Source organism: Penaeus monodon, chromosome 7 (genome assembly GCF_015228065.2).
Source record: "Penaeus monodon isolate SGIC_2016 chromosome 7, NSTDA_Pmon_1, whole genome shotgun sequence".
Lineage (NCBI taxonomy): Eukaryota > Metazoa > Arthropoda > Malacostraca > Decapoda > Penaeidae > Penaeus > Penaeus monodon.
Genome location: NC_051392.1, coordinates 37,763,881 through 37,778,880, shown reverse-complemented (window position 1 = coordinate 37,778,880; position 15,000 = coordinate 37,763,881). Strand labels below are relative to the sequence as shown.

The window sequence follows — 15,000 nt, the reverse complement described above, 5'->3', positions numbered from 1 at the left end:
AAAAATAAAAAAAAAAAATAAAAAAAAAAAAAAAAAAAAAAAAAAAAAAAAAAAATAAAAAAATAAAAAAAAAAAAAAAAAAAAAAAAAAAAAAAAAAAAAAAAAATTTAAAAAAAAAAAAAAAAAAAAAAAAAAAAAAAAAAAAAAAAGTAAAAAAATAAAAAAAAAAAAAAAAAAAAAAAAAAAAAAAAAAAAAAAAAAATAAAAAAAAAAATAAAAAAAAAAAAAAAAAAAAAAAAAGAAAAAAAAAAAAAATAAAAAAGAAAAAAAATAAAAGAAAAAATAAAAAAGGGAAAATTTAAAAAATTTAAAAAAAAAAAAATTAAAAAAAAAAAAATAAAAAAATTTAAAAAAAAAAAAAAAAAAAAAAATAAAAAAAAAAAAAAAAGAAAAAAAAAAAAAAGGAAAAAAATTTTTTTAAAAACAACAAAAAAAAAAAAAATTTTAATAAAAAAAAAAAAAAATTTATAAAAAAAAAAAACATAAAAAAAAAAAAAAAAAAAAAATAAAAAAATATAAAAAAAAAAAAAAAATATAATTTAAAAATTTATAAAAATTTTTTTTAAAAATTTTAAAATATAATTAAAAAAAAAAATAAAATAATAATAATGAGAAATATATAAAAGTAAAAAATTTATATATAAATAAATAAATAAAAAATAAAATATAAAAAAAAACCAAATAATATAAAAAAAAAAATTTTTTTATTAATATATTATAAAAAAAATATAATAAAAAAAAAATTTTTATATATATAAAATTATTATATAATATAATATATTTTTTTAAAAATTTATTTTTGGGGGGTTTAAAGATTTATTTTTTTTAGTTTAATTTAAAAAATTTTAAAAATATAATATTTAAAATTTATTTTAATATATATAAATTTATTATATAATTAAAATATATATTTTAAAATAAAAATATAATATTTTTAAAATTAATAATACAATATTTTAAAAATTTTATATTATAATAATATATTAAAAAATATAATATATAATATATGTATATAAAAAAATTATATTTTTTAATGTAAAATTTATTAGTTATTTTTTGTTATATATATATTTTAATATTATATATTTTTTAATAAAATATAATATAATATATATATAATAATTTTAAATTTTATATATTTTTTATAAAGATAAACTGTATATTTAATATTAATATATATTTTATATTTTATTAAAATTTTATATATTAATATTATTTTAAAAAAAATTTTTTTAAAAAAAAATTTATTTTAATTTTTTAAAAAAAATAAAAAATTTTTAAAGAAAAATAATTATTTTTTTAAAATTAATTATATATTTTAAAATATTAATATATTTATTTTTTATTATAATTTTTTGTAATTATTTTAAAAAATTATATATATAATTTTAATAATTATAATATTATATAATATATAAAAATTTTTTAAAATAAAATATAATATATAAATATATATATAATATTATTTTATAGTAAAAATAAAAAATAATATATATAATAATACAATAAACATAGATTATATGTATATAATGTTTATTACATAATTTTAAAGTATATATTATATATATTTTAAAAAAAATATATTATAAAAAATTTTATATATTTATATATATATATATATTTTTTTTTTAACGGTAGGTTATGTCTGACCCGCCGGGTCACATGTTTATTTGTTTTTTTTTGGGGCCTTGGGGGTAGTGGTGGGCCCCTTTTCTTTCCAGTAGGGCCGGTGGTACTTTTGGTTTTTCTCTTTTTATCCAGGTTGGGACCAGCACTTGACTTGGGTGGTTTGGCCACCCAGTGGCTGGGTAGGCAATCGGGGGAATCCTTGCCCAAGGGGAAACGTGGCGGCGGTGACTCGAACCCTTGAATTCAGATTGCCGTCGTGAGAGTCTTGAGTCCCACGCTTAACCCTTTGGCCACCGTGGGCCCTTTACTCATGGGCTCCATGATTTTTTTTAGCAATTTTGAGCGGGTGGTTTTCCCTTTCCATCCCCCCGGTTTTTTACGGTCACCATCTCTATTTACCCGGGACGGCTTTTGGGTGGCTTGGCCCCCCAGTGGTAGGAGGCAATCGAGGTGAAGTTCCTTGCAAAAGGGGAAAAAACCGGGGCGGCGGGGACCGAACCCCCGAAATAAAATTTTCCGTGTGACAGTCTTGAGTTGCGCTCTAACCATTTGGCCACCGCGGCCCCTATATAAAAAAAAAAAAAAAAAAAAAAAAAAAAATAAAACAAAAAACAAAAATAACAATTAAAAAAATAAAAAAAAAATATAGAAAAAAAAAAAAATAAATAAAAATAAAAAATATTAAAAAAAAATAAACAAAAAAAAAGAAAATAAATTTTAAATGAAAAAGATAAAAAAAAAAAAAAAAAAAAAAAAAATAAAAAAATAAAAAAAAAAAACAAAAATAAAAAAAAAAAAAATAAAAAAATAAAAAATACAAAAAAAAAGAAAAACATTAATTTTAAAAAAAAAAAAAAAAAAAAAAAAAACAAAATATAAATAAAAAAAAAAAAAAAAAAAAAAATAAAATTTAAAAAAAAAAAAATTTTTAAAAAAAAAAAAAAAATTAAAATTTTAAAAAAAAAACTTTTAAATACAAAAAAAATTTTAAAAAAAAAATTTAAAAAAAAAAATTTTTTTTTTTTTTATTTAATTCTATTAAAAATTTTAATATAAAATTAAAAAAAAATTAAATTTTTAATTAAAAAAAAAAATAAAAAATAATAATTTTAAAAACCCCCAAAAAAAAAAAATAAAAAAAAAAAAAAAACACAAAAAAAAAAAACCATATATATTATATTATATTAATTTTATTAATAATATTATATTTTATTATTATATTATAAATTATAATTTTAAATTTTTTATATAAATATAATATTATTATATATATTATAATTTTATATATATAAATTTATGTATGTATATATATGTTTTAAAGTTTTAATATTATGTTAAAACATTTTAACTATATTTATAAATATATTATTTTAACAAAATATATATACATATAATATTTTTTATTTAATATATTTTTTAAAATAATTTTTTTTCTTATATTAAAAAAAAACAAACAAAAAAAAAAAACAAACAAAAGGGAAAAAAAAGGAACAAAAAAAAAAAAAAAAACCCCAAAAAAAAAGGGGGGCACAAAAAAACAACCAAAAAAAAAACCAAAAACATATATTTAATGGATTATATAAAGAAAAAAAAATAATATAAAAAAAATAAAAAAAACAAAGCAAACAAAAAAAAAAAAAAAAAAAATAAGATTTAAAAAAGAAAAAAAAAAAAATACTAATATAAAAAAAAAAAAATATAATTAAAAAAAAAAAAAAAAAATAAAAAAACTAAAAAAGTATGGGAAACAGAAAAAAAAATATATTTTAATAAAAATATATTTAAAAAAGTATAAAAAAAAAAAATTATTTAAAAAATATTATTTAAAAATTATATAAATTTTTAAAAAAATTTATAAATAAAATATAACATATAAAAAAATCAAACAAAAATATTAAATTTATAAATATAAAATTATAAAATAAAGGATAAATTATTATTATATATATACAAAAAAATTTGAAAATTTAAAAAAAATAAAAAAATAATAATAAATATAATAAAAAAACCCAAAATAAAAAATATTATAATATAATTATATATTAAAATATATAAAAATATTATATATAAATATAAAAATTTTGTCAATATACTATATTTAAAATATAATAATATAATAGAAATAATAATAATTATATAATATTTAAAAAATATAATTGATATATATACATATATATAATATATATTAATATAATATATATCAAATATTTTAAAAATATGAACCCCAAAAACAAATATATATTAATAAATATAAGATAAAATATAATTATAAGATATATTTTAAATTTTATAAATATAAAATAATATATGAAATATACAAAAAACAATAAATTAAAATATATATATAAAATATATAATAATAATATTTTATATATATTAAAAACAAAAAAATATATATATAAAAAATATATATAATAATAATTACAAATTAAAAAAATTTTAAACCCTAAAAAAAGGAAAATTAATTTAAAATAATAAATATAATATATAAATAATATATATAAACTAAAATAATAATATTTATATAAATAATATATTTATAATATATATATTATAATAAATATAAATTTATATTATTTTTTTTATAGTATAATTTTAAAATAATAAAAATAAAAATTAAAAAAAATTAAAATATATATTAAAATATAAAAAAAAATAAAATATATATTATTATTTTTAATAATAATATATATAAATATATAAATATATATATAATATTTTATATATATATTATAATAATATATTATATATATTATATATTAAAAAAAAAAATTATAATATATATAATTAAAAAATTTTAAAATATAATATATAAATTTAAAAAAAATATTATAAAAAAAAAAATAATAATAAATAATATGATATATATAAATATAAATATATATATATATATATATATATATATATTAATATATTTTATAATATATATTATATATACAATATATATATAATATAAAATATATAAATTTTTAATATATTTAAAAAAATTATATATATATTTAATTAAATATTTATATACAATATATATAATTATATTAAAATTAATATAAAATATTTATAATATATATTATTTTTTATATAATCTATAATTATATATATAATATAATAATATATATATTATATATATATTTATATATAATATATATATTTTATATAAAATATATTATATTTAATATAAAATTAAAATATAGAAAATTAAAGATAATTTAAAATAAATATTTTATATATATAAATATTTATATAATAATATATATTAAATATTTTAAAAATTTATTAAATATATATAATATAAATAATATATATTAATATATTATATATATAATATATATATATTTTATATATATATATATATTAAATATATATTAATTTATATATAAAAATATAAATAAAAACATATCTATATATTATTATATATAATATAAATATATTATAATATAATATATATATTTAAAAATTTTAAAATTTTTATATATAAAAAAAAAAAAAAATAATAGAAAATAAAAAAAAAAAAATTAAAAAAAAAAATTAAAAAAAATAATTAAATAAAAAATTGGGGGGCGTTTTTTATATATATATAATATATATATATATAAAAATATATATATTATATACTATAAAATATATATTAAAAATATATAATAAATATATTATAATTTATAAAATTTTAAAAATATATAATATATATTTTATATATATATATATATTAAAATTTTTAAAAGAAAATTTATAAAAAAAAAGATAATAAAATAAAATTAAATAAAAATAAAATTTAAAAAGAAAAAAATAAAAAAAAAAATTTTAAAAAAAAAAAAAAAAAAAAAAAAAAAAAAAAAAAAAAAAAAAAAAAAAAAAAAAAAAAAAATAAAAAAAAAATTATAATAATAATAATAATTATTTAAAAAAAAAAAAAAAAAAAAAAAAAAAAGAAAAAAATTCCCAAAAAAAAAAAAAAAAAAAAATAAAATAGAAATAAAATAAAAAAAAAAAAAAAAAAAAAATTAAAAAAAAAAAAAGAAAAAGAAAAAAAAAAAAAAAAAAAAAAAAAAAGAGGAGGCGGAGAGAGGGGGAGAGAAGAGGAGAGGAGGAGGGAAAAAAAAAGGAAAATTTAGAAAAAACATAAAATAAAAAAAAAAAAAAAAAGGAAAAAGAATAAAAAAAAAAAAAAATTTTAAAAAATTAAAAAAATAGAAAATTTTTTAAAAAGGGAATTTTAAAAGAAAAGAAAAAAGAAAAAAAAGAGAAATGGGAAAAAGAAAAAAAAGAGAAAAAAAGGAAAAAAGAAAGAAAAAGGAGGGAAAAAAAAAATAAAGGGAGGAAAATAGGAAGGGGAAAAAAAAATTAGAATTTTAAATTTGAAAGAAAGAAAAGAAAAAAAAAAAAAAAAAAAAAATTTAAAAAAAAAAAAAATTTTTTTTTTAAAAAAAATAACAAAAAAAAAAAAAAAATTTTTAAAAAAAATAAAAATGGGGTTTATAAAAATTTTAATATATTTAAAAAGTTATAAAAAAAAATAAAGGAAAAATAAAATGAAAATGGGAAAAAAAATAAAAAAAAAGGGAGAGAAAGGGGGGGAAAAAAAAGGAAAGGAAAAGTGAAAAGAAAAAAGAAAAAGAAAAAAAAAACATTAAAAGAAAAAAAAAAAAAAAAAAAAATTGAAAGGGAAAGGGGAGGGTTTTTTTTTAGGAAACAGAAATTAAAAAAAAAAAGAACGGAAGGGGAGAAAAAAAAAAGAGGGAAAGGAAGGAGAAAGAATTAAAAAGGGGAAAAAAAACTAAAGGGAAAAAACTGGGAAGAAAGCCCAAATTTTCAAAAATGAAAAGCGGAAAAAAAACCAAAAACATTTTAAAAAGAAAAAAAGGGAATAAGAAAGGGAGAGGAAATTTTAAAAAATAGAAATAAAAAATTTTAAAGGAAGGAAAAAAAAAAAGGGGGGAAAGGAAAAAGGGGGAAGGGAGAAAAAAAAAAAAAAAATTTTAAATAAAAAATTTTTTTTTTGGGAGGAAAGAAAAGGAAAAAAAAAAAAAGAAAGGGGGGGAAAAAAATAGAGGGTTTTTAAAAAAAATTTAAAAGACAAGAATAGAAAAAAAAATTTGTAGTATTTTAAGGTAAAAAAAAAAGGAAAGGAAAAAAAAAAAAAAAAAAGGATTTGGGAAAAGGGGGAAAAAAAACAGTATAAGAAATGGGGAAAGTGAAAAAAAAAAAGTGGGGAAAAATAAAAATAAAAGGGGAAATTAACCAAAAAAAAAAAAAAAAAAAAGGAAGGGGGTTTTAGAAAAGGATTTTAAGGGAAAAAAATTAAGGATTTTAATGGAAAAAAAAAAAGAGGGAAAAAGAGGGAAAAGGGGGAGAGAAAATTAAAGGGGGGGGGAAAATAATAAGAAGGAAAAGGTTTTTAAAAAATTTAATGAGAAAAATAAAAAAGGGGAAATAGGGTTTAAAAATCATAAATTTTGAAAATGGAAAAAAAGTTTAAAAATAGGAAAGAAAAAAAATTATAAAAAGGGCAAATTTTGGGAAAGAAATACGAAAGGGGAAAGGATAAGGAAAGGGTTAGGAATTTTTGGGAAAAAAAGATTTTTTAAAAAACCTTTTTCCTTCTTTTTAAAAAAAAAAAAAAAAAAAAAAAAAAAAAAAAAAAAAAAAAAAAAAAAAAAAAAAAAAAAAAAAAAAAAAAAAAAAAAAAAAAAAAAAAAAAAGGGGAAAGGCCAAAATTTTAAAAAGGGGGAAAAAAAAAAAAAACCGGGCAAAAAAAAGGGGGGGGCCCCCCCTTTCAAGAGGGGGGGTAAAAAAACCCCCGGTGGGGGCCCCGGGGGGAAAAAAAAAAAAAAAAACCCCCCAAATCCTGCGGGGGGGGGGGGGGGGGGGGGGGGGGGGGGGGGGGGGGGGGGGGGGGGGGGGGGGGGGGGGGGGGGGGGGGGGGGGGGGGGGGGGGGGGGGGGGGGGGGTCTTGTTTAACCCCCCCTTTTTCTTTTTGTAAAAAAGGGGGTTTTAAAAACCCCCCCCTGTTTGGGTTCAGAAGTCTTGTGCACTCTGTTCTGTCTAGTATTAGTGATGTTGTATTAAAACTAGTCTTTATGGGTTTATTAATGCAAAAAATATATATATTTTAGAAAGCACTCAGGTATCATTGAAGATAGTCTATCTATACATAAAACTACAGTGAAAGTGATCTTGTGAAGGCTGCAGCAGAGGCCCTTGCCTGTCACAGATCCCTGTGATGTAAACATGTGATTCACAGCCTTGCAGTTCAGCTCATTCTCAAAACTTACTCATAAGTCCAGTCTAAAGCCATTAGTCATAGTGAGATGCTACACAGTATATCAGATTAGTGGTGGAAGAGGGTGAAAGAGCAAAGAAGTGAGAGCTGGAGATAGTAAGCAAATATATGCCAGTGCTGAAGTATTAATACTGTCAACAGTTTATAATCAAATCTTTATTGTATTTATGACTGCATCAGGTAAATTTAGAAAATAGGTGTATTTAGAAGCTTGTTGATCTTTATATGCTCATACTGAATATTGAACTCTTTTTCAAGACAAAATCTGCATAAACTAGGTTATTTTTGGATCATATGTAATTATCTAAATCATTTTATAATTTGTTAGGATTTTATTTTATTGGCAGACATTAGGGCCACATGAACTGTGAGAATTATATGCAAAATTTATATAGGCCATTTACTTTGCCTTGAATCATATTTTCCATGATACCTGAATGAAGGAAATCAATGTTTAAATATGGCAAATTACATGAACTGTGAGAATAATATACAAAATTCATAAAGGCCACTCATCTTGCCTTGAAACATATTTCCAAATAATCCCTATATAATGAAACCCATGCTGAAATAAGGGAGTAGTTACTGTACCTATGACAATGGAAATCACCCCATGAAACACCCCTCTTAAATTTCACATAAATCTAAAGTGAACATACTTTCCTGTGCGGTCAAAGAGCATACAGTAGACCGCAGAAAGGTGTCCGACTGAGCGGAAGTACAGCTGAATGCGGCTGTAGAACTTGTTTGTGACCACATGTTTTTGGTTGATGGTACCCTGAAGTTCTCTTCCCAAGATCGTCTGTGTGAGGCAGGGAGGCCCTAGATACCGCACTGGCTCAAGAGGGGGATAACCACGGTGGCGAACTACTACATCTGACAGGGTCTTGTAACTCTTGTACAGGTCTGTGGGGAGAAATGTTTAATAATCCTTATTCATCAACTGGAGTTCATAATCTTGCCTACCTTGAGTATCAGACCTAAAGATAGGATACTTTTCCCAAACTTTGGGACATGTACTTTTATTATGTTAAGAATTATGACTTTCAGAATGACTTCTGTTTTGACTCATGTATGCATGTATATAAATACATAAATACACACACACACACATCCTTATGCTATATATCTTTTAAGGAGTGTTAAGCAATTATTTTTTCGAAACAAATTATAGATCAATCTCACTATATAGCATGTTATAAAAAAGTGGAAACAACTTTCATATGCCCATAAACAAAACGAGATAATAAAAAAAAGAGAAAAACATACGAGACAAGAAGTGACAAAGAAATTTATGGAACTTTACTTACATTGATTTCATACAACAGCAATGGCAAAGACTCATCATTTTTTAAATACCTGAACCTGTCTGGCAGTAGTGACAAGTAATAATGGAACAATCCTAAATTAATCACCCTTACCATTTTCTGTGCGCAGCAATGACTGAGTACCAGCCCCTAATAGCGTAGTAGCTGTAGGGTATGGAAGCTTGACTAGCTGATTGATTGCAGGCCCAAGACGGGAGACCACACGCAGAAGGTGGTCATTACTAAGATGTCCAAGCTGACGATCCTGCAGGCAATAGCAAACACTAATTAAAACTGAAAACTAGACAGAAAATTCTAGGGTAAAATGATTCTCTATTAACACCCAAATACTTGTAATGTTAAAAGGTGACAGTAACAGGTTATACATTAAAACTGCACATGGGATTTTGACATTAAAAGTCCACATTACAATGTTTGAATTGGCAAAACAGTGGTAGTAAAAAAATATATATATATACACTTATGGGTTTTACAGGATAAGAGGGAAGCCTGCTGGATGCCAACACTACAGTTGTTTATATATACTAAGAAAAGGAATGCCTATATAAAGAAGTAGGGGGTGGGAGGAAAATCAACACCCTAATGACTATCACAATATCATTCTCCTTGCCCCAGAAAGGGGCTAGGGGAAGGTGGAGGTGTAGCTGGAGGTGGAGGGGGAGGAAGAGGAGGAGGAGGAGGAGGAGGAGGAGGAGGGGAGGAGGAGGAGGAGGAGGGGGATAGGAGGAGGAGGGGAGGAGGAGGAGGAGGAGGAGGAGGAAGAGGAGGAGGAAGAATAGAAGGGGGGAAGAGGAAGGGGAAAAGGAGAAGTGAAAAAAAGAGGATGGGAAAAAAAAAAAAGAGGAGGATGGGGGGGAAAAAAGACAAGGAGGGGACAAGAGGAGGAACTGGAAAAGACAAGGAGGGGGACAAGAGGAGGATGGGCAAAAAAGATGGATAGGAAAAAGAGGAAGAGGGGGAGGGAAAAAAAGTGGGAAGAGGGGGAAGACGAGCAGAAAGGGGAGGAAAAAAGTGAGATGGGGAACAGGGGAGAAGACAAAAGGATAAGGAAGAAAATGAGGAGATATGGAATGGAAAAATTGAGGAGGAGGAGGAGGAGGAGGAGGAGGAGGAGGAGGAGGAGGAATGGGAGGTAAAGAGGGGAGGGGAGGGGAGAGGAGGGAAAAAGAGGGGAGGGGAGGGGAAGGGAGGGAAGGGGAGGGGAGGGATGGAAGGGGAGGGGAGGGAAGGGGAGGGGAAGGAGGAGGTGGAGAAGGGGCAGGAGGGATGGAAAGTGATGAGAGGAGAGAAGAGAGAGAGAGAAGAGAAGAGAAGAGAAGAGAGAGAAGAGAAGAGAAGAGAAGAGAAGAGAGAGAAGAGAGAAGAGAAGAGAAGAGAAGAGAAGAGAAGAGAAGAGAAGAGAAGGAGGAAGGGAAGAGGAAGGAGGAAGGGAAGGGAAGGGAAGGGAAGGGAAGGAAGGGAAGGGAAGGGAAGGGAAGGGGAGGGAAGGGAAGGGAAGGGAAGGGGAAGGGGAAGGGAAGGGAAGGGGAAGGGAAGGGGAAGGAGGAGGACGACGACGATGGGGCGGATGGAGGAAGAAAGGTAAGGAAAGGAAGGGAATGAAGAATGGCTAAGAGCAGAAAATGCGAAAGGAGGGGGGTGGGGGGTAAAGGATGGAGGGAAAGGCAGAAGAGGGGACAGGACAAAGGGAGGGAGAGCAAAGAGGGGGCTGGGACAAAGGGAGGGAGAGCAAAGAGGGGGAGAGGGAGGGAAGGAGAGAAAGGGAGGTGGAGGTGGTGGTGGTGGTCTGGCCGCCTTCCAATAGCGCTCATCTTGGCTTGCAACCTCTTTGTTTCTCTTGTTGCACAATATTGATCCCTACGGCAAGCCCCTCCCCGCCGACGTCTGCCGACCAATGAGAACCGAGCTTGTGCTCCCGCGGCGGCTCTCCGGCGAATCTGAATGGTCGCCAGTTTCGTCACTTGGTGTGGCTGGCACGCATCCAGTCGAGATTCCAAACAGTTATTTCTATCTCCTATTTTACCGCTTCCCATTTGCTTCTCAGCTACACACTTTTTTTTTTCAAAAATTATTCAACCGTTGTAAAGTATCTCCATGATAAAAAGCAACGCAGAGCCAGACGGCGAAACGAGGCGGGAGGGAAAGGAGAAGGAAAAATGAATATTTGGCACGTCAACAACCGCCACCCGCGCCAAGGTACGCCACTGGGAGAAATGTTTTCCTTCACCGAAACCTTCCAGCCAGGCCATGATCAATGCTGCACAATGTCTTTATTTCACATATATGTTATACCACAGCTTCCCGCGGACTTTCCCACCATTCCCCGAGGTTCCCGCGGGTACAGATGGGGATAGAGGTCAGATTTTTCACAGCACTCACCACTTCATCGAGTGATTTCCTATGTTCGTTGCCCAGCCAGTCATATCTCTTCGGTAGCAACTGCGAAAAAAGAGTAAAACGTGAAAATGACATAGGGGTCGGGGGGGCACCTGAAATGTGTGACTCGGGGGGGTTCTGTCCCCTCCCACACACGCCCCCACTACCGGCATCTCACAATGTACACAAAACCACGTGTTCCGTCAGCTGACAGATGCCACAACATCTCAAACTCACCTGATTTTCTTCAATTTCGGCCCTCAGCACCTGAAACGGGAAGAAAACTCGTCAGATCCAGCTAGATCACGGGTAGATATTGCACTGCATCATCAACAACACTTACCTCATACGCTTTCTTGCAGGGACCGGACGATAAATACTTTTTGATCAAATAGTAGAGCTCTGCAACAGAGAAAGACTCTTCGTTAAACCGCGAAATTCATCTCTCTTTCAAATATTTATTTCACAGCCTTCCTCCGCGAATAACTTACCGATTTCTACGGCACTAAATTGCTTATTCACCGCACTATTACACCGTGAGGTTGAAGGTATCACATCCATAGCAGAATGTACGAATAAATCAAGAAATTCAAAGGTCACTCGGTTATTATCGAAAGCAGCATTTTCGACTCGTGTGAGGCCGAGTTGCGAGTGAGCCGCTGCGCGTCCCTGCGTGTGACGTCTCTCTTCCTCCGCCGCGCAAAGTAGTGCCCGGGTTTAGCCCGGATTGCGCTCGTTCTTCGTAGCTCACTACGTTAAATCTTGTCGTTTGTGAGGATGAAGGGGTGTTGAAGGAGAATTTGACTGTATGCAGTGAAGTTTCGAGGGGTGAGGATGAGAGAGAGCAGATGTGATATCAAACGCGAACTTCAATGTATGCTCTCAACAAGAGAAATTGGCGCTTATATTTTCGCGATGGCGGAATTTAAGATTTTTTTCCCCTTCCTTGCGTTTCCTATTTACTCAGATTGCATTCCTGCCGTCATAATTCGCGACGTTTCTTAGTTCCCGCGTGAAATATATGGTAATTTTACTTAAAGTATGCGGAAAATATTGTGAGGAAATTGATGTCTTTCCTGACATCCCGGTGCGTAGTGAGATGCCTAGCGCTTTGTGCTGCTTTGCTCTCTCTAGCGCTAGGATGTTTGCCCTCTAAGAGAAAAAAAAGAACTGTAAAGTTATCCTTCCTGCTATATCAGCCTTATTTGCCTTCATGGCGCACAGATGATGGTTTTCGATCATAGGTAATAACATTTCTGTAGTGGTGAAAACAGCTGAACAATATGCTGCTGTGTAATAGTAGACACTGATTATGCAGGTCGTTTTTCTCAATGAATGCTGGATCATGTTGAATCACGTTTGAAGTTTGCAACATTTTCATAATATGAGTAAGCTTTCTGCCGCCACGCTTGCAAAGGGCAAACCCACGTCCCACCTGCGCCAGGAGCAAAGACCAGACCAGATCTAAGCACTCCGACGAGAATAAACCGACATCCAGTCAGCTAAAATACAGTTTGCAGAGATTCGTCGCACCTTCAGGATTGATAAGGAGTGAAGCACTGGACTTTACGGGGAATAAGGCTAGCGACACGGGCTGAGTTTGCTACATTCTAGCGCAAACGAGAGGCAGATGACGTAAGGGGCAACAGCTGGTACGTCACGAGTGTACGTCATGCGGGGAGTCTCTCGAGTGTGACGTCCGTAATCTCTCTTGCTGGATGGAAAATAGCTATATCTCGTGCAGGAAGTGTCATTAGAGGTACTTTATAACGTGAGAAGTGATCTATTTATATGTTTTTTTTTTGTTTTGTTTCATTTTGAGTAAGAGGTTTTTGGGGAAGTGTTCGGTTCGAGGATTTAACCAGGGACTAACTTGTGACATTTCGTGTGAAATACATGGTTTTGATCCATAATCATTTGCATTAATTTGGTCCAAATGAGCTTTGTGTGGAAATAGGAAAGAAAAAAAAACTGGAGCCTTTTGCATTTTTATTTAGATTTATATATATATATATAAAACGGTATTTCACATGTTAAAAAATTTTCTTTAATAAAGCTGTGAGTAGTTAAAGATGAGACTAGCAGTTTTTTTTTTCTGCCTGTAGCGCTATGCAAGTATTGCTGCTTAGTTTTTCTTGATAGCCTGGCTGTGTTGTCACAGAAAAGCTTTTATGTATGTCACTGTTGAGTTTTGTGATTTAGATTTCATGATTTTACTTTTTATGTCTCCATAAAAGCCTCAATTTGGAGTCAAGTATGTATAGCTATGTATGTATGTATGATTATATAATTTTAGGTAAGTTATTTGATAATGGTTAAGTTTCAACAAACCATTTTTTACATGGAAAAGGATATATGCAAGCGCCAGAGTGAATAGGAGACACAATTGTCAGAGAAACTGGGAATTTACAAGTTATTTTCTATTATTCATTTTATAATAATGATATAAATCATATGGAGACTGTATTTGCCTGAGGAAATATATGTTATTCTTATGTATAGGTATCATATTTATTGCAATGTTAGGAGAAGTACTCTTCATTGCCATATTTGTCCTCAGGAAGAACATGAAATTAATTATCAGCAGACAGATATGTGGTATATGCTCTTGAGAATGAGTCGAGGATTCTTAAACCCACCATTCATGTTCTTGGTTGCTTTAGAATGGGAAATAGCCGTTGTTATTATTCATAATTTTGCAGATGTCGAAGGGTTTTGAATAATATTTTGATTATTAGAGGTTCTAACTGAAACCACGTTTGTAATCTTTATATATATAAAATTGTATATTTGAATGTCTATCCCTCTTTTTGTAGACCAATAATCAAGGTTATTTTTGACCCAATGCTTCCGTGAATAGCATCTATAGACCTGCTGTGTCCACTGTGAGATTATTTTATTACGTTAGATTATTTTATTACGTTTCTTTACACACAAATGGATCCACAAGCACTTTGTCAGAATGGAGTCAGTTACTAGTATAACTGCCTCACCTGTTTAACATTTTCCTTGATATTCTATTTTGTCATATATTGCTATTAATAATGTTAATAATGTTAATTATGATAATTATGATGGCTATAATGAAAACAGTACCATTCATATAATATTAATAGCATTTTGAAAACCTCCCCAAAACTCAAAAACTAAAGGAAAGGTGAAATCAGGTGAGGTCAGCATGTCTACAAACTCAGATCCTGATGGGTGCACATTTGTAGAGCCATCAATGTGTATAGAAATTTGGCAGAAGACTTCCTTTTTCCAGTGACAGGATTTTAATGGCCTGCTTTTGGGGATTGTAATTTTAAGATTAAAGTGACAAAATGTGTGCATATTTGCATATGTATATACATGTATATGTATATATATATTATATATGTATATATATTT

The 15,000-nt window shown here is 27.4% G+C and overlaps 3 protein-coding genes across 6 annotated transcripts in view; 1 reads left to right on the top strand and 2 right to left on the bottom strand.

Moving 5' to 3' along the window:
* LOC119575632 (bromodomain and WD repeat-containing protein 1-like) overlaps positions 1–8,437 on the bottom strand; it is a 23,089-nt gene extending 14,652 nt beyond the window's left edge. The window contains exons 1-3 of the mRNA XM_037923262.1: positions 8,428–8,437; positions 8,311–8,339; positions 7,788–7,841 (exon numbers count right to left, since the gene is read on the bottom strand). Of these exons, the coding sequence (XP_037779190.1) occupies positions 7,788–7,841; positions 8,311–8,339; positions 8,428–8,437 (93 nt within the window). The remainder of the gene's footprint in view (positions 1–7,787; positions 7,842–8,310; positions 8,340–8,427) is intronic.
* Positions 8,438–8,525: 88 nt separating this feature from the next.
* Positions 8,526–12,509, bottom strand: LOC119575268 (bromodomain and WD repeat-containing protein 3-like). The gene is made up of 6 exons (XM_037922782.1): positions 12,102–12,509; positions 11,954–12,012; positions 11,848–11,877; positions 11,614–11,673; positions 9,328–9,478; positions 8,526–8,812 (listed from the first exon to the last, which is right to left on the bottom strand). Exons 1-6 carry the CDS (start codon positions 12,169–12,171, stop codon positions 8,541–8,543), a joined length of 642 nt encoding a protein of 213 aa, XP_037778710.1. The 5' UTR covers positions 12,172–12,509; the 3' UTR covers positions 8,526–8,540.
* Positions 11,285–15,000, top strand: part of LOC119575267 (dehydrodolichyl diphosphate synthase complex subunit DHDDS-like) — an 8,587-nt gene continuing 4,871 nt past the window's right edge. The window contains exon 1 of one of the 4 annotated variants that reach the window (XM_037922780.1): positions 11,285–11,430. The gene's annotated coding sequence lies outside the window, so the exon portion shown is untranslated. Of the gene's footprint in view, positions 11,431–13,223; positions 13,382–15,000 lie in introns of those variants that run through there. The other 3 variants (XM_037922777.1, XM_037922781.1, XM_037922779.1) reach the window with 3 other exon arrangements.